At 42.1% G+C, this 20,812-nt stretch overlaps 1 protein-coding gene across 1 annotated transcript; it reads right to left on the bottom strand.

Moving 5' to 3' along the window:
* Positions 1 to 3,717: 3,717 nt before the first annotated feature.
* LOC121286453 (diablo homolog, mitochondrial-like) lies at positions 3,718 to 20,320 on the bottom strand. The gene is made up of 6 exons (XM_041203575.1): positions 20,213 to 20,320; positions 19,949 to 20,051; positions 13,805 to 13,933; positions 10,099 to 10,209; positions 8,995 to 9,091; positions 3,718 to 6,398 (listed from the first exon to the last, which is right to left on the bottom strand). Exons 1-6 carry the CDS (start codon positions 20,260 to 20,262, stop codon positions 6,169 to 6,171), a joined length of 720 nt encoding a protein of 239 aa, XP_041059509.1. The 5' UTR covers positions 20,263 to 20,320; the 3' UTR covers positions 3,718 to 6,168.
* Between the last annotated feature and the right edge of the window lie 492 nt (positions 20,321 to 20,812).

The following is a 20,812-nucleotide window of genomic DNA, read 5'->3' on the forward strand; positions in this document are numbered from 1 at the left end:
AGACAGGCATAGCTGGGGCCCATGCGGGTACCCATAGCCACACCTTTTATTTGGAGGAAGTGAGAGGAGTTGAAGGAGAAATTGTTCAGCGTGAGAACAAGTTCAGCCAGACGGAGGAGAGTAGTGGTGGATGGGGATTGTTCGGGCCTCTGTTCGAGGAAGAAGCTAAGGGCCCTCAGACCACCCTGGTGAGGGATGGAGGTGTAGAGGGATTGGACGTCCATGGTGAAGAGGAAGCGGTTGGGGCCAGGGAACTGGAAATTGTTGATGTGACGTAAGGTGTCAGAGGAATCACGGATGTAGGTGGGAAGGGACTGGACAAGGGGAGAGAGAAGGGAGTCAAGATAACGAGAAATGAGTTCTGTGGGGCAGGTGCAAGCTGAGACGATCGGTCTACCGGGACAGTTCTGTTTGTGGATTTTGGGTAGGAGATAGAAGCGGGCCGTCCAAGGTTGGGCGACTATCAGGTTGGAAGCTGTGGGAGGGAGATCCCCAGAGGAGATGAGATCAGTGACAGTCCTGGAAACAATGGCTTGATGTTCAGTGGTGGGGTCATGGTCCAGGGAGAGGTAGGAGGAAGTGTCTGCGAGTTGACGCTCAGCCTCCGCGAGGTAGAGGTCAGTGCGCCAGACAACAACAGCACCACCCTTGTCAGCGGGTTTGATGACAATGTCAGGGTTGGACCTGAGAGAATGGAGTGCAGTAAGTTCAGAGAGAGACAGGTTAGAATGGGTGAGAGGAGCAGAGAAATTGAGAACTGTCGGCGCGACATTAGTCGTCTCAATTTCTCTGCTCCTCTCACCCATTCTAACCTGTCTCTCTCTGAACTTACTGCACTCCATTCTCTCAGGTCCAACCCTGACATTGTCATCAAACCCGCTGACAAGGGTGGTGCTGTTGTTGTCTGGCGCACTGACCTCTACCTCGCGGAGGCTGAGCGTCAACTCGCAGACACTTCCTCCTACCTCTCCCTGGACCATGACCCCACCACTGAACCTCAAGCCATTGTTTCCAGGACTGTCACTGATCTCATCTCCTCTGGGGATCTCCCTCCCACAGCTTCCAATCTGATAGTCGCCCAACCTGGGACGATCCGCTTCTATCTCCTACCCAAAATCCACAAACAGAACTGCCCCAGTAGACCGATCGTCTCAGCTTGCTCCTGCCCCACAGAACTCATTTCTCGTTATCTTGACTCCCTTCTCTCTCCCCTTGTCCAGTCCCTTCCCACCTACATCCGTGATTCCTCTGACACCTTACGTCACACCAACAATTTCCAGTTCCCTGGCCCCAACCGCTTCCTCTTCATCATGGACGTCCAATCCCTCTACACCTCCATCCCCCACCAGGATGGTCTGAGGGCCCTTAGCTTCTTCCTTGAACAGAGGCCCGAACAATCCCCATCCACTAATACTCTCCTCCGTCTGGCTGAACTTGTTCTCACGCTGGACAATTTCTCCTTCAACTCCTCTCACTTCCTCCAAATAAAAGGTGTGGCTATGGGTACCCGCATGGGCCCCAGCTATGCCTGTCTCTTTATGGGGTATGTGGAACATTCCTTGTTCCAGTCCTACTCCGGCCCCCTTCCACAACTCTTTCTCCAGTACATCGATGATTACTTCGGTGCCGCTTCATGCTCTCGTCGGGACTTGGAAAAATTTATTAATTTTGCTTCCAATCTCCACCCCTCCATCATTTTCACGTGGTCCATCTCTGACACTTCCCTTCCCTTCCTTGACCTCTCTGTCTCAATCCCTGGTGATAGACTGTCCACCAATATCCATTACAAACCCACCGACTCCCACAGCTATCTCGACTACAACTCTTCACACCCCGCTTCCTGTAAGGACTCCATCCCATTCTCTCAGTTCCTTCACCTCCGTCGCATCTGTTCCGATGATGCTACCTTCAAAAACAGTTCCTCTGACATGTCCTCCTTCTTCCTTAACCGAGGTTTTCCACCCACGGTCGTTGACAGGGCCCTCAACCATGTCCGGCCCATCTCCCGCGCATCCGCGCTCACGCCTTCTCCTCCTTCCCAGAAACATGATAGGGTCCCCCTTGTCCTCACTTATCACCCCACCAGCCTCCGCATTCAAAGGATCATCCTCCGCCATTTCCGCCAACTCCAGCATGATGCCACCACCAAACACATCTTCCCTTCACCCCCCCTATCGGCATTCCGTAGGGATCGCTCCCTCCGGGACACCCTGGTCCACTCCTCCATTACCCTCTACTCCTCAACCCCCTCCTATGGCACCACCCCATGCCCACGCAAAAGATGCAACACCTGCCCCTTCACTTCCTCTCTCCTCACCGTCCAAGGACCCAAACACTCCTTTCAAGTGAAGCAGCATTTCACTTGCATTTCCCCCAACTTAGTCTACTGCATTCGTTGCTCCCAATGTGGTCTCCTCTACATTGGAGAGACCAAACGTAAACTGGGCGACCGCTTTGCAGAACACATGCGGTCTGTCCGCAAGAATGACCCAAACCTCCCTGTCGCTTGCCATTTTAACACTCCACCCTGCTCTCTTGCCCACATGTCTGTCCTTGGCTTGCTGCATTGTTCCAGTGAAGCCCAAGGCAAACTGGAGGAACAACACCTCATCTTCCGACTAGGCACTTTACAGCCATCCGGACTGAATATTGAATTCAACAACTTTAGGTCGTGAGCTCCCTCCCCCATCCCCACCCCCTTTCTGTTTCCCCCTTCCTTTTCTTTTTTTTTCCAATAAATTATATAGATTTTCCTTTTCCCACCTATTTCCATTTTTTTTACATCTTTTATGCTCTCCCCACCCCCACTAGAGCTATACCTTGAGTGCCCTACCATCCATTCTTAATTAGCACTTTCTTTTAGATAATATCACCAACTTTAACTTTAACACCTATGTGTTCTATTGTACTATTGTTGTTGACATCTTTTGATGATCTGCTTCTATCACTGCTTGTTTGTCCCTACAAACACACCCCCACTCCACCTCTCTCTCTCTCTCTCTCCGCCGCCCCCCCCCCCCCCCCCCCTCCCCCACCCACCCCCCCCCACACACACCTTAAACCAGCTTATATTTCAACTCTTTCTTGGACTCGAACTCAAGTTCTGTCGAAGGGTCATGAGGACTCGAAACGTCAACTTTTTCTTCTCCGCCGATGCTGCCATAGATGCAGATAATCAGCCTGCATTTGGCACTTATCATTCGTAGCACTGTAACAGAGGAGTTAAAATGTCCCGATTACCTAGTACTCATGTGACAAACACTGACTGATGACATCTCATTGCTAAAATTCTTATCCTTGTTTTCAAATTCCTCCATGACCTCATCCCTCTCAGTAACTTCCTTTAGCCCCACAACCATCTGAGCTATCAGCATTCCTTCAGGTCTTACCTCTTTTGCATCCCTGATTTTAATCTTACCACCATTGGCAATTATGCCTCAGGTGCTTAGACCTTGAGCTCCGGAATTCACTCCCTAAAATTCTCCATCTTTCTCCTGCTTTAAGACATTCCTTAAAAGCTACTCAACCATCCAAATATCTCTTTAGGCAGCTCAGTGTCAAACTCTGATAACATTCCTGTGAAGCCCCCTGGGATGTCTCGCAAAGCACTTTATAAAGGCAAGTTGCTAATGAAAAAATGTCAATTATTTGCCTGTTGAAGGGCATTGGTGATGCACATGTGCAACATTCAGCAGTAACAGAATCAATTCAAAGTGATTATTCAACTCCCCATGATGGGATAGTATTCATTTGGAAGTATCACCACTGCAGTGAAAGTGAACGCTGTAACGACATTTCTGAAGGTGGTCTCTCCCACCAAAATCAGTTGGTGTTATCCTATTACAGATGTTACTAGCATCGACCATTGTTAAAAATCAAGATTTTCACACTCATCATTCAGGCAGTTTCACTAAAATTTACGTATAGTCGTTTGGTAGAACAGAGCTTGAGTATTGCTGAAAAAAGAGACATGTCTACGCTTTCTGTCTTGCACTCATCAGGACATTAGAAATACCAAAAGGGGAAAATTACAATTTATACTGTATGTGAAGAGAATGCTGATTGGTTGGCCAGTGACAAAAGAGTCAGCGAATGGCTGTCACTTATTTTGTTTAACTGAACCAGGCACAATGTGTGTACATGTTCTTCTTGTCTGCAAAGAACAGGGCCCTGTGTATTAATATATGCAGCTTCCAGCACACACAAAAGCACCAGGTTGCAAGCCCGACTGACGATCTTTAATTGGTTGTCAGCGTAATTCTTAGCATATTGAGGATTACTTAGCAAATGTTTAGCCAATCGCAGAATCGCATCTAATATTAAACACTGCGTTTTGAGTTTTGCAAGAACGGGTTGGTTGGATGCGGTCTGTATCTTGCCCACTGCAAAGAGTGGCTGGAACATGCTGTTTGACACAAGGCACTAGTCTTTGGGATGTTTGGCCTACGTACCTAGCATCACATTGGCACTGAAATTCATACACGTTATTCATTTGCATGATAGGCAGAATGTCTTGGCTTGATGGCAGTATCCTGTTAGTGGCAAATACCACCCGTGTTGCTACTACATAGTAGCAGTGTGAAACAGCTAGCTTCACCTGTTGCTCAAATTTTTGAGATAACTTGCCCTTCCAGGGTAATCTGAGGTAGACTGGGCACTTTTCAGGGCCGAAAGTGACGGCCTTAGGACCGTTCATGAGTTTTCATGATATATAGCGCATAATGATCTGATCAGGGTAGCCATTATCCTGCAGGATGCCTTTGATGCACCCTATTTCAGCAGTCAGCTTGCATGGTGAGCAAATGGCTCAGGCCCTATTTACAAGGTTGCCAACAAGACCAATTTACATATTCCACAGCTAAAATGATGGGCACTTCACAACATATCGGCTTGGTGACTATTAACTGCTTATTGCAACACAATTGGCTACTAATGACTCCATCTCCTCCAAAATCACACAATCAACCCTATTTGCTCACATGATTTTAATAGTGCTACACTAAACCAAACATTTCTCTCACTTGTACTTTATGACACAACTAAGCATTTGTAGAAAGGAAATAAATTTGAAAAAAATCCATCCCACAATGTAGTCCTTTGGAAGTTAACAGTGAACTACAACAACTACGTAAATGTCCAGACTGAGCAAAAGCACTACCAGGTCATGCATGTTAAACAGGTAATCCATCACTCTCCAATTTAAAAAAAATTGGTAGTCAAGCTTTACACAACTGGAAAAGTGCTGAAATAAAGTAATCACCTAATATACCAGAAAACACTATGGGAGGGAGAAAGCTTTAGGTGAGATCAGATGGCACTGTCTCCCCCTCATCCTCCCAGATGTGGACCATGAAAAAAAACAGCTGGATGGACAGATTATCACCAAAGATTGTCCAAACTGATCAAATATTCTATGGACATTTGTTGATCAAACACACTTCAGTCATTTATAGAATGAAACTGGTCAGAGCTGAAAGTGTGAGTTCAGCTCAGATAATATGCTAAAATTTCACTTCATTATCTTTTGGAATCTTTGGATTTATCATTGTGGAGCTTTTATTAATCAGTTCTTGTTAAATGATGTTTGCTACATTAGGGAGAAAGTGCAATGGACCAAACCACTTTATTTGGTTGTATGCTTTTTTTTAGTATTTAAAAGGGAGGATTATAGGAAAAAAAGTAAAGACAAGGTGAGCTGGAATGTAAAATCAGAAGCAGATCTCCTGCACCCTCCCCAAAGCTCATCAAAACTCCTCATTGTTCTAACTCAAATCAGCCCTCTGGTTAACTCAATGATGAAGAATGCTTAAGAACTGTTTGAACATTACCAAAGGAATGAAGGTCACTTTTCAGTCATTAGAGAATGATAAAGAACAACTTTCCACTGTGGGTTACATGTTGAAGACAGATAGTACAGCTCATTGACACAATTAACATAACATAAACATTGACTAAATTAGATAAGAGCTGGTACGGCTGTTGGCAATTCTATTTAGAGAATATTTTTATATGGCCTTAATTAATTCTAAGATCTCAACAAAAAGAATTTACAGTTTATTAAAAAATTGTTATTGGTATAATTTACAAATATTTGCATAACTCTTCACATAAGCAGAAACTGCTACATTCCTCAATTCTCAAGCACACCAAATCATTTGTCTATATAGATTAGTCTTCCCGTAGATACTGTTCGGGTATTTCTTCTTCTTTTACTGGCAGGTTTGCAGCCTCTTTGCTGGCTTTCGCTGCAGCCTCTTCTATTCTTTTCATGTGAATTTCTTCCACCTGTACTTGAGCCAATTTAGCCTCAGCTTTCAGGGCCAGTTGTTTCATCTCTTCCACCTGACTTTGGGCCATCTGAATGTGTGTGTGCGCAGTTACTGAGGCCGAATCGGCACCTGCAGAAAGAATCTTAAAATCAGAGCAAGGCCGTTTAGGATGTCCACATAAAGAATGGTGAACATCTGACAACTCTTAAGCAAAAGGCTATGGGTGCTGGGTCAGCCACAGGTGTTGGGTAAGGGCTGCAAAGGAGATGGAACTGAGACAATGGAATTTAAATACATAGCAGCCATGATCAAACTGAATGGTAAAACAGTGCTGGTTGTGGAGGGGGCTGACTAACTTAATCCTATTCCTGTGGCATTGAAATAACAAAGGGGGAGGGGAAACAAAAGAAAGGGAAGGAGGCAAAATTATCTGATCAAATATGGTCACATTTGGTCTTTCCATCTCCAGGATGGCAAGCACCAAATGCAAATTTTTTCTTACAATTTCAAGGGTCCTACAGAAAACAAAGGATGTACGTACTCAACTCAGATATGTGTTCACAACGCCATCCAAAATTCAACACTACTGGACGCCTCAAGACACCACAAGAATTGGAGATATTTATATTCAACTCAAACCATGCATAGCTTGGAGTTCACAACTTAAATTACCCCCATATTTTAGCACTAAATAGATGAAGAGTCATTTGGTAGTACAGAACTTGCGTATTGCTGAAAAAAAGGGAGTTTTTGTCAAAGCTTTTTGTCTTGCACTCATCAGGACAATTCGCAAGAAAACGCCATTGTCAGGGAAACAGCATATTTATACTGTATGAGAAGAGAGTGCTGGTTGGTTGGCAAGTGGACTCTGATTGGTAGAAGCGTTGCCATGGAGAATGCACCAGTGGGTGGTGACTGACAGTTAACTGCCAAGCATTGTTTGAAATTTAAATCAGGCAGCTTAGCTCTGGTTAAGATATTGCCCTGGGGAATGAACCAGCCAACCGCTGTCACTTATTTTGTTTAGCTGAAACAGGTGCAATATGTGTACATATTTCTATCTGCAAAGAACAGGGCCCTGTGTATTAATATATGTAGCTTCAAGTACACAAAAATGCGCCACACTGCAAACCCAAATGATAATCTTAAATTGGTTGTCAGCGTGATTCTTAGCACACTGAGGATCATTTAGCAAATGTTGCCCAATCGAGGAATCATATCTAATGTTAGACAGTTTTGAGTTTTGCAAGTATAGGATGTACTTTCTCCATGGCAATGCCTCTACCAGAGTCCACTTGCCAACCAATCAGCACTCTCTTCTCATACAGTATAAATATGCTGTTTCCCCTGACATTGTTATTTTCTTGCAAATTGTTCTGATGAGTGCAAGACAAAAAGCTTTGACAAAAAAAGTCTCATTTTTTCAGCAATACTCAAATAAATAAATCTTCCACCTCAACAATGGTTGGTGCCACAAATAGAAGGGATTTACACTGGTCTAGCAAGGGTGCTCTTCTGATATTGGAATTTTCAATGCTGGCAGACTATAAATTGGCACCAAATTTTTACTGCACTTTCAAATCTTGAAATGACTACATTTGTGCTGCCATTAATGTCCACCAAATGAAATAGTGTTGTCAGCTCCAGGATAACAACTAGAATAAAACACACAATCCCAAAAAGACGTACTCAGCACTCAACATAACAGTAATGAAATTGTGCTTTCTCACAAGTGTCCACACTGCTCCCCAAAGAGACAAAATCAGTTGGAAAACTAAAGAAAATGAAACAAGTGCAGTATATAGAATATTACCCTGCATTCCCACTCCATAAGTAGATTTGGCTTTTGCTCCTGATTCCTTTGCTTGTTGGCCTACTCTAGATCCTGGTCTAACAACACCTCAAATTCAAAACTGATCTCACTTCTCCCTACCTCTGACCTATGCCAGTCCTATAACCCTCCAGGAATCTGTGCTCCTCCAATTTTGGCCTCTTGCACATCCCGAATTTTCCCACCATATATAGCCACGCCTTCAGCTGTTTTGGACCCAAGTTCTGAAATCCTCTCCCTAAACCTTTCATGTTTTTGACCTCCTTTAAGACACTGCTTAAAAGCCAATTCCCTGACCAAGCTTTTCACCTGTGTAAACCTCACTAGGTGGCTCAGTGTCAGATTTTTGTTTGATAACGCTCCTGTGAAGCGCCTTGGAATGTTTTACTTTGTCAAAAGTGCTATATAAATGTAAGTTGCTGTTCTTGTTCTGTACATATGTAGATTTCTGCTGAATGAGTGAACTATCTGGCTAATATGTCTCAGAAACTTAAATTCCAATTGGAGGGCGTGTATGCGTGTGTGCGCACATATAATAAATGTTTAAAATGATTCTACCCAAGAATTTACATTGCATATTTAACCTAGGGTTGCCTTTGGTTTCCGTGAGTCACATTAGCAAGAACATAGAAAAATAGTAATTATTTTCTCATTTAATCAGATGTTTAATGATAAATGCCTCATTCTTCGATCTGAGAAGATCTTATTTGTCTTCCAGGGAAATGCTCCAAACAGTCACGTTTATTGAGTACAAACAATTCTTCTAATCAAAGAGTATTACTCATACCTTTCTCCACGGCATTTATATCTTCACTTGAAAAGCTTTTCTCTCGTATTATAACTAAATAGCAAGCAACTAAACCATCTCTTTCACAGCTTCAGTATACACATTACCTGCTTGATATGCAGCCTCTGCTGCCATTTCAGAGAGGCTGACTGCAGCCAACCACTTGGACTCAAAACTGAGATATTTTTCTCGATACATGCTCATCTGCAGTTAATTAAAAAAAAATCAAAAGTTACAAATCACTTGCAGCTTACCTAGAAATAAGTACAGAAAGTTTTCAATTTTATTTTGTTAAAAATATACACACCCCTTTATGTATCCCTGTGGGGAAAAATTAGCTTGTTTTTAATTTACTTACTTACAATTATAATAATTTTAATAAATTACTTGGAAGAATATGACAAGGTTCAAACTACTAAATCTAGGATAAGTGGAAGCTTCATTTCACCCAGGAGTGACGATACACATGATGTGGATTTTTCCATGCAGTAGTGGAGATGACAACCCTAGAATAATGTAAGAACCAATTAGATGCTGCATTGGAGATACTTCAGGGACGTTCTAGAAGGACAGGCAGAATGGCTTCCTCATTTGCAATATCCTTGAGACTTCTGAAAATTGGCACTGGAAAAAGTCATTTCGTAATAAACAATGCTTAATTGCAATTTTATCTGTGTATTCAGTTTATATGTTCTGAATTAAAGTCATTTCGTAATAAACAATGCTTAATTGCAATTTTATCTGTGTATTCAGTTTATATGTTCTGAATTGGTGTGGTTTCTGCATGTTAACTATTTACAGGAGTCTGTGCATTGGTAATACACCATCTTCGTACCTCTGGAACCTGGATTTAAATCCAGCTTTGCCTAATGGGATGAGGCCCTCTCCTTTCTGGCAACCATCTCCTATATGAAATGTGTATGCCCAGTTTCAAATTTGCCTCTTGCTCATGTGGACTCCAAAAATGACTTTAATCTGTAAATAGATCGGCAAACTTGATGTGTGAAATGGAATGGCTGGCAAAATAGAGAATGCTGTTCTGATGTTAGGGTAAAGGACAGTGTTGTAACACAATAGAGGAAGGTTTACTCCGCACAAGTTGAGTTAGGTGTAATTTGGTTACTGATGCTGGGAACCCAAAAGAGAAAATTGTTCTCTGCCCACAGTAATTTGAAAATACATATAATTTGAGAGGAAGCACTGAAATATACCTTTACACGAGCCTCAATTATGACTTGCCAAATAGCATCTTCCTCTTTTTCGCTTATATGGCCAACTAGACCAGTATACTGCCTCTGAAGTGAGATCAGGGTGTGGACAACCTAGAGTAGATCAACATATTAATTACAAGGCATTTCTTTTAGAAAACAGGTCATAAACAAAGACAAATTCAGTTTCCTTAGTATAGCACTTTAATCTAACAGACAGGATATGTTGCTCAAAAGATCTTAAAGCACACAGAGTACTGAAATGGGTTGTTAAAGTGTGGATCTTTTCTGGGTTTTGGTATGGCAATGATTTTTGCCATATACCACACTTTCGGGAGTGAGCTTGAGCTGATAATTCTTTTGTAGAACTAAGTCAGCCTAGCACGAACACAGAGGGCCGAGTTGTTTCAGGAAGTCGGTGCAATGTTGTCATATCCCACTACTTTGTCACAGTTCAGATCTCTTAATGCTGTCTCCAGTTCTGTGATCTTGATGGGATCAGGACTGCTGTGTTCTGCATGCTAGCTGGCATTGTTTTTTCAGCTCATTACAGATGGTGCATTTTGTTTTCTTATCCAATGGTGTCCTCGCTACATTGAACAGGTGGCAAGCAACCTGGTTTGGGGCGACTGATGGGCGATTTAACACAGGTGATTTTTGGGCTGCTCCAAGGCGGTGAATCAGGCTCCAGCACTTCCAACTGGAATGAGTGAAATTGAGCCCTGCAGTCATTTCTTCCCATCTGGTGCGGCAAGCAGCATTGAGAGACTTGATGAGGTGGTCAGGGTCACCAGATGATTCTTTGTCCCTTAAGAATGCAGAGCTCTCTGTATCAAGGCATGGTACATAGATAGGTTGGTAGTCATGAGGGATGGCTATGAAAGCAGCTTTGCGAATGGCACCACAAAAATGCTTATATATATCTTCCACAGGTACCTTATGTATAGGTAAAGTTACAATGATGTGGTCCAAGGTCTCGCTCTATTCTTGCCAATCAGCTTTATGGAAGTTCCATCGCATCTCCCTTGCACTGTTGATGCCTGCAAGGCAAAGGCCAGAGTGCTTCCAACTTGGGTCAGGACAGTTACTAAAACACTCCTTCACAATAGACGATTTGGACAAGGGAAAAGCTTATGGAGAAGATTGGCCAACAGACTATCAGAGGGCTCAGTGCCCCAACGCTGTTCAACATATATACAAACAACCTGCAAACAACTACATGCCTTAAGGTCATCTATGTTGACGACATCTGTTGTGCCACCCAAGCCCCAATCTTCTGCACTCTGGACCGGATCTTTAACAAAGACGTTATAAAGTTGATGGACAACTGCAGCATGTGGCGACTTACACTGAATTCCACTAAAACTATATTCAGTGTATGCCACCTCCATAAAGCCAGTCCAAAAAAAAATGACATATTTACATGGATGGTCAGAGATTAAAGTATGCTTGGGAATGACTCTAGTTAGGACTCTGCCCTTTCAGGAACATCTGAAGAAAACAGCAGCAAAGGTCAAAATTAGGAATAACATTAACCAAACTTGCTGGATCTATGTGGGGCACAGCTGCCACAACACTCTGGACCTCAGCACTTAGCCCATCATATTCTGCAGCAGAGTACTGTGCACCTGTCAGGCACAGGTCATCACACAAACATCTTGCTGACACTCAATTTAATGCAAAAACACGCATGTGAACATATTAACTAGTAGGAGTAGGCCACTCGGCCCTTCAAGCCTGCTCCACCATTCAATAAGATCATTGCTGATCTGATTGTAGCCTCCTGCCTACCCCCGATAATCTTTACCCCCTATAATCTTTACCCCCCACTTGTTAAATCAAGAATCTATCTAGCTTAAAATATTCAAAGACCCTGCTTCCACTGCCTTTTGAGGAAGAGAGTTCCAAAGACTTACGACCTCCAGAAAAAAATTCTCATCTGTCTTGAATGAGCAACCCCTTATTTTTAAACCATGACCCCTAGTTCTAAATTCTCCCACAAGAGGAAACATCCTCTCCACACACACTCTGTCAAGAGTCCTCAGCATCTTAAAGGTTTTGATTAAGTCACCTTTTACTCTTCTAAACTCCAGTAGATACAAGCCTAACCTGTCCAACCTTTTCTCATAAGACAACCCACCCAATCCTGGTATTAACCTAGTAAACCTTATCTGAACTATTTCTAACTCATTTACATCTTTCCTTAAATAAGAAGGCCAAACAGTACACAATACTCCAGATGTGGTCTCACCAGTGCCCTGTACAACTGAAGCATAACCTCAATACTTTTGTATTCAATTACCCTCACAACAAACAATAACATTCTATTAGCTTTCCCGATTACCTGCTGTACCTGCGTGCTAACCTTTTGTGATTCACGCACTAGACACCCAGACCCTTCTGCATCTCAGAGCTCTCACCATTCAGATAATATGCTTCTTTTTAATTCTTCCTGCCAAAATGGACAATTTCACATTTGCCCACATTATACTCCATTTGTCAGGTCTTGGCCTACTCACTTAACCTATGTCACTTTTCAGCCTCATGTTTTCTTCACAACTTACTCTCCTACCTATCTTTGTGTTGTCAGCAAATTTAGCAACCATACATTCTGTCCCTTCATCTAAGTCATTTATATAAATTGTAAAAAGTTGAGGCCCCAGCACTGATCCCTGTGGAACTCTCCACTCAATACCCTTCCCCTGGCTTCCTGTCCTGACAAAAACCCACAAGCTGGTTTAAAACATCCGTGATGTACCACACTTACCAGTCCACAATATTCAATCCACCTACTGCCTACCTTCCATCTTGGTGCCCTATATAGAGTAATCTCCCTCAGCAAGGTCTACCAGCAGGCATTCTTTGGACCAAGGAATGTGAAAAATGGGGAGTCGCTAATAAGCTGTTTGTGACAAACCCCACCTGTCGAATGGCAGGCTTTGATCTACCATGGCAGGCGTGGTCCTTGCTAAACAGGGCCCCTGTGCAGCCAACCTCCACCACTGGGGCCTCAGTACAAACCCCTTGTGCACTTGTGGAGAGACACAAACAATGCTACATGTTGCCAAGGAGTATCTTAGTCTATAGACTAAGTGGCGGACTAATCACCTTAAATTCAGCTAATGAGGAGGTGATCGCTTGGTTCCGGGGATTTGCATTCGCTAAACAATAAATCTAATGTACAGCTATCTATTGTCATGTTTTGAATTATTTAAATTTCTACTAATCTACATGAAAAGTTACATACTCATAAGATTACAATCTTTGATAACAGTAACTTCACAAAGAAAATAGAAGGAATTTTTTCTGACAAAGTTCTAGTAACACGGGGTCTGCTTTTCAATTACATTGCAGATTCAATAGGTCAAATTGCCTCTTGTGTGCTAATACTATTCTGTGATTGTCAATACGTGGAGGTGATAGGCAAGCTGACCTTCCCTAATCACCACCAGGAATGTAAGATGCCCAGACAGAGCACCTTGCTTTAGCCCAAAACCTCATTGCAGGAAAAAAAGGTTTCAGGCAAACTGCCAGTTACCTATCAGAGTAGCAAATGAACTTTCAAATTACTGCAAAGTGCAGTTGCTCTGGCGTTGCAGCTGAAGGAAGGAGTCTGATGATGAAAACTCCCGCAGGCAGGAAAAAAATGATAAAATTGTAACCTTTTCCCAAATTTAAACAAACTAAAAGCAATTTTGTTTCAACATACCTTAGTATATTCTGTCAAAGCATCAATTAGTGCAAGTGTTGTTTGTGACAGAAAGGTATTGGCACCATCAGTTACCAATGAGACAGCCCGTTTGATTAAATCCTCATGAGTGAGAGATGTTGATTGAGACTGTGGCAGAAAGTAAATGCAAACGTAAGGCATAGATATCATCAACTGGTAGAGGAAAAGGCCAAATTCATAGATACACAATATAAACATTATAATTAATAATTTAGACTAAATAAGCACATTACAATAAATCAATTCCATTCAATTAAATTATTAGAATAAGTTATTGTTTCCTTTGCCAACACTTCACCAGAACTGAAAACTTAATTTGTGCAAGAAAATAAATGGGAGGAAAAAAGAAGCCCCAGTTACAAAGACAGCTAATGGCCTAGATTTCATACTAATGATAACATTGAGACGATCAGCGCTCACCATTATCATGGAGCAAATTCTATAGTCTGCACACGTGCGATTAAATCTGGGAGCTACAGAGTTACACTGTTCCTCCACAAACTGTGCTAAAACAGATTGTCGCCAATAGACTTGGAATGGAAAGACATCAACAGCATAATTAGCGTTCTTCCCACTAAACATGCCAGATAAGGTTAAGTCTGGTGAATGTAGTGGTAAGTGATTTTTTGAATGGTGTGATAAGTGATAATTAGTGCCAAACAACGTCTCTGGCCCTCAAAATATAAATGTTCTAAGTGCAGAGTCTCATTCAATCAAAAGTTAGTGCTGGAGATTATTTTTAAAGTATTTTTTTAAACTTTTTCTGTCTATCTTATCTTTCTCTCAATCACATATTTCATTTCCAATCTTCAGTCAGCTTTCTGTACATAATTTAAATCTAATTTATACTTGCTGGTTTAGACTTTGCTTATTCAGTGAGGATTCGACAATCTGTTTGGTTGAAAAGTCTTGCTGTTTCTTGTCCAGTTCACAGATGACACACTTGCCCTGGAGAGGGCACTGTACTAGACCAGATGCCCAATTAAAGCAACTCCCTGCTCAAAAATCTGCATAAACTTTGTGGGTTTCCTGTCATAACTGAAGGGTGAATGCCATTCCTCCTCTGCTGACCACAAAATCTGGGCCAATGTGTTTACTAATCTGCAAATCATTTTATAGGAAATCTTTAGGTGGTATGAGAGATCAGTGAGGCAGTGGAAAAACAACAAAAACAATATGTAAAAATAGGGGAAGTTAGAGGGAAAAAAATCAGTGCACCAGATATATTTCTATTTGTTAGGAAACCAATTAAGCATTTATTAATATTCAATTATAACAAAAAGACAACATTCAATATCTACAAGAAATGCTAATAATCCAATGTGTATGCATCCTGCCATTAAATTTGTGTTGCTACATCCAAAGTGGATGAACTGTATGTACACAGTAGATCTCAAAAATATTTCAAAATGGAAAGGTGCAATTTTTCTTTGGAGGAAACCCAAGTATTTTTAATAGTTAAATAACTGCAAATATTCCTTACAGCAAAATTGGATTTATGTGGAAGAGTTTTCCCAAGTTGGTTTGTAGTAGGTAAACCCCTTAAAATAAATGGTCACACTGAGCTATTGTTTACCAACAATGTACTGACATTATCCAAGGGATTTGCTCACATACGGTAGCAAGTTCTGCCCGAGGTGCACCTGGTTATGTATGAACCCATGATGTTGTTCAGAGATCACATTGCATCAACATGCAAGGGGATCTGTAGGGTTTTACAAAAAAAGAAACACAGATTCTACAAGCTGGGGGGGGGGGGATGGAAAGGGGAAAACAATTCACAAGTTATCGCACAATTTTTTTCTTTGACCCGCTCAAGAACAAATAGTGTAACCAAGCACAAGAAAACAGGAATGGAAGTGTGTATGGCAACCCATCTACATGGGTGTTACAACAGTGTAGCTGTGTTGGTTCCAGCAGGTGCCTATGTAAAATGTGTCCATCAGCAGGCCACTTTTAGCAGAACTGCTTTGTTTCAACAGCAGAGGCATGAAATATTTCCAAACTACAAACAGGTGCAAGGGGAGGAAATGGAAGGTACATCTGCGGTAAAGCAGGCACTGCAGGCTACCTTACAGTGGATGTCTATGGAGAAGATACTCCTCCTTCTCTCAGATGTATGTGGTAGCAAGGTGTGTAAGGAGAGAAAGCTATTGTATATAAACAGTGGGAGGCAGTGATTAGAATTTTCCCTTTATAAATCAGGGTGTAAAACAAAAAAAAGGGAAGGATTGTTTCCATGCTATGCAGCAGCTTCCTCTGTGTTATACTGTGAACAGACACCCTGAAACATCTCTCAGACCTATGCAAGTTCACATTAAAGACCCTGGACATGAAAATGCCCAAGAATGCTCGATTCATCTTTTGCCCATTCACTGCATTGCCACTTTTCAAATGTCATCCAGCTTGTTCAGCTGCAGACACCTTCTCTGCCATCCAACAATAACTTAGAGCAACAAAGAACTTTGGACATCATCAGAAGCAGTCCATGGCCACAAGTAGCAAGACCTGGACAACATTCAGACTTAGGCTGATAACTGGCAAGTAACATTCGCACCACACAAATGTCAAGCGTCAGGCAATAACCATTTCCAACAAGAGAGGTTCTAACCATCTCCCCCTGATGTTCAATGGCATTACCATCACTGGATCACCCAACATCAACATCCTGGGGGGGTTACCATTGACCAGAAAATTAACCAATCCCACACTGAGTAACTCACCTGACTCTCCAAAGCCTGTCCGCCATCTACAAGGCACAAGTCAGGAGTGTGATGGAATACACTCACTTGTCTGAATGAGTGTGGCTCCAACACTACTCAAGAAGCTTGACACCAACCAGGACCAGTCTGGTTAACCAGCAGCCCCTCCACCACTGATACACAGTAGCAGCAGTGTGTACGATGTACAAGATGCACTGCAGCAACTCATCAAGATTCCTTTGACAGCACCTTCCAAACCTGCGACCTCAACCACCTAGCAGGACAAGGGATGCAGACACATGGAAACACCACCACCTGCAAGGTCCCTTGCAAACCACACACTGTCCTGACTTGTGACTATATCGAACTTCCTTCACTGTCACTGGTTCAAATTCCTGGAACTCCCTCCCTAACAGCTCTGTTGGTGTACCTACACCACAGGGACTGCAGCGGTTTAAGAGGTAGTCTGGCAGGATCTGAACCTGTATCAGGAAACTCTAAAGGATTTCAAACCCATTACCTAAACCACTCAGCTCTGTATACAGGCTCACCACCACTTTCTTAAAGGTACTTACCTTTGGACGAGCAACAAACACTGGCCTAGCCAGCGATACCCATATCCCATGAAATAATATAAAAGAGATACCATGACAGGGTATTAAACAAGACAGCTCAGAATAAGAAATAAGCATCAATAGGATTCAGTTTCCTGAGCTTCAAAGATCAAATATCCAGGCCTTGGGAGAGTAGAACATATATGCCCACAAACCATTCTGGATATCCCTGCCATACAGGATAAATAAATCATGGTTGTTGCTTAATATAATATGTCTTTGAAGACATTTTATTAATTATGAAGTGTTGTCCCTGTGTTTATTTTAAATTGTCTACCTCCACTGCTCCCAAACACCATCATTTCTCTACTCACTTCAGACATCCTCTCTACTCCTGTGACAGAGAGGAGGGAATATGAAGAGCAAATGGCCTCCCATGGGGAAGTCAATGCACTGGAAGACTGAGAAGTGCAAAAATTGGGGAAGACCTGTCAACTCGGCCCACACATTCCTCAGCAGCAAAACTACAATTCTAGATATACATCTTGTGCATCCTTCAGTTTGAAAAAAGGCAAGAAATAAAAACTGAGTACATATGTGAAGGAGTCAGCAAATATTAGGTCACCTATCTCAGCATTATAGTTCATAATTTTCCAAATGCTCATGACCAATGCCGACTAGTTGTTACCAAAGCAGACAGGGGATTAGGTTGTAATATTCAATATAAAATAAGGCACAACAGTTTGTCTATTTACAAGAACTAAGATCACATTTAGAATACTTAGTCCAGTTTTGATCCACTCATATGGTGGGATGTAAGAGCTTTTGACAAGATGTTGAAGAGGATCACAAGAATGGTTCCCAGCTTCAACAACCTTAGATATGCTTAAAAGGCTGGGTCTTTTCACTTCAGAGTGATTTGACAGATATAAACAGGTAGTCAAACTGCTAGATTGTGCTCCAATTGAAACAGTATGTATTAAGTTATGCAAGGTTAAGGCTAGGTGTATCGCCTCTCTCATATATTCAACTTCTCCTAAAGGATCGTAAAACAATGGAAGACAATGGTCAGTTTGCTCAGTGAGCATTATACCTACAAAAGTGAGCAAGACAAATTCCTGGGTGGGGCAGAGATCATGAATTAGGACAAGGCAACAGGCAATTCAAGAGTGGTCAATGTGGTTTCCTGGACTAGTTATGATGGTGTAAGAGAGTCAGAGAGGAATTTTGCAGATTTTATTCTCCCAACCTCACCTTGGATTTTTCTGTTCACTACCTCTCCCAGGCAGTAACTTCCACTACATACATCTTTCACAACATTCCAAAACTTTAACAGCAATGAAGAACACAATGACATAACATTTAATCCCAATGCTTCACTGCATGGGGCAGCCTTGGTTTTTTCCCTGCCCACCATTTTCATTACTTTGTAACACTGCACGAGACCCACTGGTATCCTGCATCCTTGGATTGCAGTACTGAACAAAACTATCTGAAGAATGCAGGCATTGAATACTTGTTTTCAAAATGATATCAACTCATGTCACAGCGATATCCTTCAGTGACTAAATAAGTCATCAACAATATGAAACTGTATCAATTGTTAGTGTACACAGATCAGGCCTAAAATGTGTGGCGAGGTTTTGACTTTAATAGTCTAAAAATCAATGACAATCAAAGACTTTGTATAATTCATCAGGTTATATGCTACTATTGCCTCTCTCAAACATTCAACTTCCACATTCGTCATTAGCATTTACAGGACTGAACTACTATCTCTCTCGATAAAAACAAAAAAACTGCGGATACTGGAAATCCAAAACAAAAACAGAATTACCTGGAAAAACTCAGCAGGTCTGGCAGCATCGGTGGAGAAGAAAAGAGTTGACGTTTCGAGTCCTCATGACCCTTCGACAGAACTTGAGTTCGAGTCCAAGAAAGAGTTGAAATATAAGCTGGTTTAAGGTGTGTGTGGGGGGGGGGGGCGGATAGAGAGAGAGAAGTGGAGGGGGGGGTTGTGGTTGTAGGGACAAACAAGCAGTGATAGAAGCAGATCATCAAAAGATGTCAACAACAATAGAACAAAAGAACACATAGGTGTTAAAGTTGGTGATATTATCTAAACGAATGTGCTAATTAAGAATGGATGGTAGGGCACTCAAGGTATAGCTCTAGTGGGCTCTCTTGCCCACATGTCTGTCCTTGGCTTGCTGCATTGTTCCAGTGAAGCCCAACGCAAACTGGAGGAACAACACCTCATCTTCCGACTAGGCACTTTACAGCCTTCCGGACTGAATATTGAATTCAACAACTTTAGGTCGTGAGCTCCCTCCCCCATCCCCACCCCCTTTCAGTTTCCCCCTTCCTTTTTTTTCCCCAATAAATTATATAGATTTTTCTTTTCCCACCTATTTCCATTATTTTTAAATATTTTAAAATCTTTTATGCTCCCCCCATCCCCACTAGAGCTATACCTTGAGTGCCCTACCATCCATTCTTAATTAGCACATTCGTTTAGATAATATCACCAACTTTAACACCTATGTGTTCTTTTGTTCTATTTTTGTTGACATCTTTTGATGATCTGCTTCTATCACTGCTTGTTTGTCCCTACAACCACAACACCCCCCTCCACTTCTCTCTCTCTCTCCGCCCCCCACCACACACACCTTAAAGCAGCTTATATTTCAACTCTTTCTTGGACTCGAACTCAAGTTCTGTCGAAGGGTCATGAGGACTCGAAACGTCAACTCTTTTCTTCTCCACCGATGCTACCAGACCTGCTGAGTTTTTCCAGGTAATTCTGTTTTTGTTTTACTATCTCTCTCCAACGCACAACTTAACAACTGGATAGATTGTACCTATACCTGTGAAATGGGAATAGCGGCCAGCGTTGCTCCCAGTCCCAGGGTCACTCTCTGCCACCTTCTACTGGAGCTTCTGCTGTGGTACAGAGCCAAGGAGAAAGCCCTTTTGAAAGGCAACAAAAAAAAGTTAAACCCGGCAGTGGGGCGGTAAAGCAGAGCGCTTCACCGACATTCTTACAGTTTCACATGTCCAAACGTGTCCAGCTCTGAAAACTCTGTCCAGACAGACCAAAGGGAATAAAGTAACAGTTTCATGTAGATTACCTGGACAAGCGGCTACACCGAGACATTAGCCTATAAAACACCGCGGCCATTGTATCAACATTCCATCCAGCTGTTACTCGTGACGTTATGACGTTCCACTTAAGAACCGAGCACGTGACCCTCAGTGAACTCACGCCAGCGCGCAGCGATATGGAGAAACTCAAAGCTGAATGATGTCATTGTGTCCAACAATTAAATTTCATCATTCCCAAGTATATGACCAAACCAGTTTAAAATTGGCTAGTCGCCGAGGCAAATCTTTACTCAGGCACACATAGGCACTCTGCCCAATATAAATAATGCCAGTTTCATATTGTTACACTGTTCTTGCATCATGCACCTTTCAGCATTTTTTTCACTGGCCTCTGATATACACAAGAAATAATGTGTATTCAGCCATTTTGCCTTAATTTGGACATTGAGTATGGGATTTGTTTGTTCAAAGTGGCTTTTTGACACTGAAGTACAAGTCTGTTAAACGTCTATGGTCATCTACAGATTCTATATGGAAAATATTTTGTTTATGAGCCTTTGTGCTCATTGTAACCAAGCAAGATTAGAGAAACATTCTTCTCAGTTTAGCTGACACATGCATTCCCA

This window comes from Carcharodon carcharias, chromosome 13 (assembly GCF_017639515.1).
Source record: "Carcharodon carcharias isolate sCarCar2 chromosome 13, sCarCar2.pri, whole genome shotgun sequence".
NCBI lineage: Eukaryota > Metazoa > Chordata > Chondrichthyes > Lamniformes > Lamnidae > Carcharodon > Carcharodon carcharias.

Excerpts from the sequence above, each read along its gene's own strand:
- LOC121286453 (XM_041203575.1), bottom strand. The coding sequence starts at position 20,262 with ATGGCCGCGGTGTTTTATAGGCTAATGTCTCGGTGTAGCCGCTTGTCC. Across the intron at positions 10,210-13,804 it reads CTTTGACAGAATATACTAAG|GTTGTCCACACCCTGATCTC; the intron begins GTATGTTGAAAC and ends GATCTACTCTAG. Across the intron at positions 6,399-8,994 it reads AGAGGCTGCATATCAAGCAG|GTGCCGATTCGGCCTCAGTA; the intron begins GTAATGTGTATA and ends TTCTTTCTGCAG.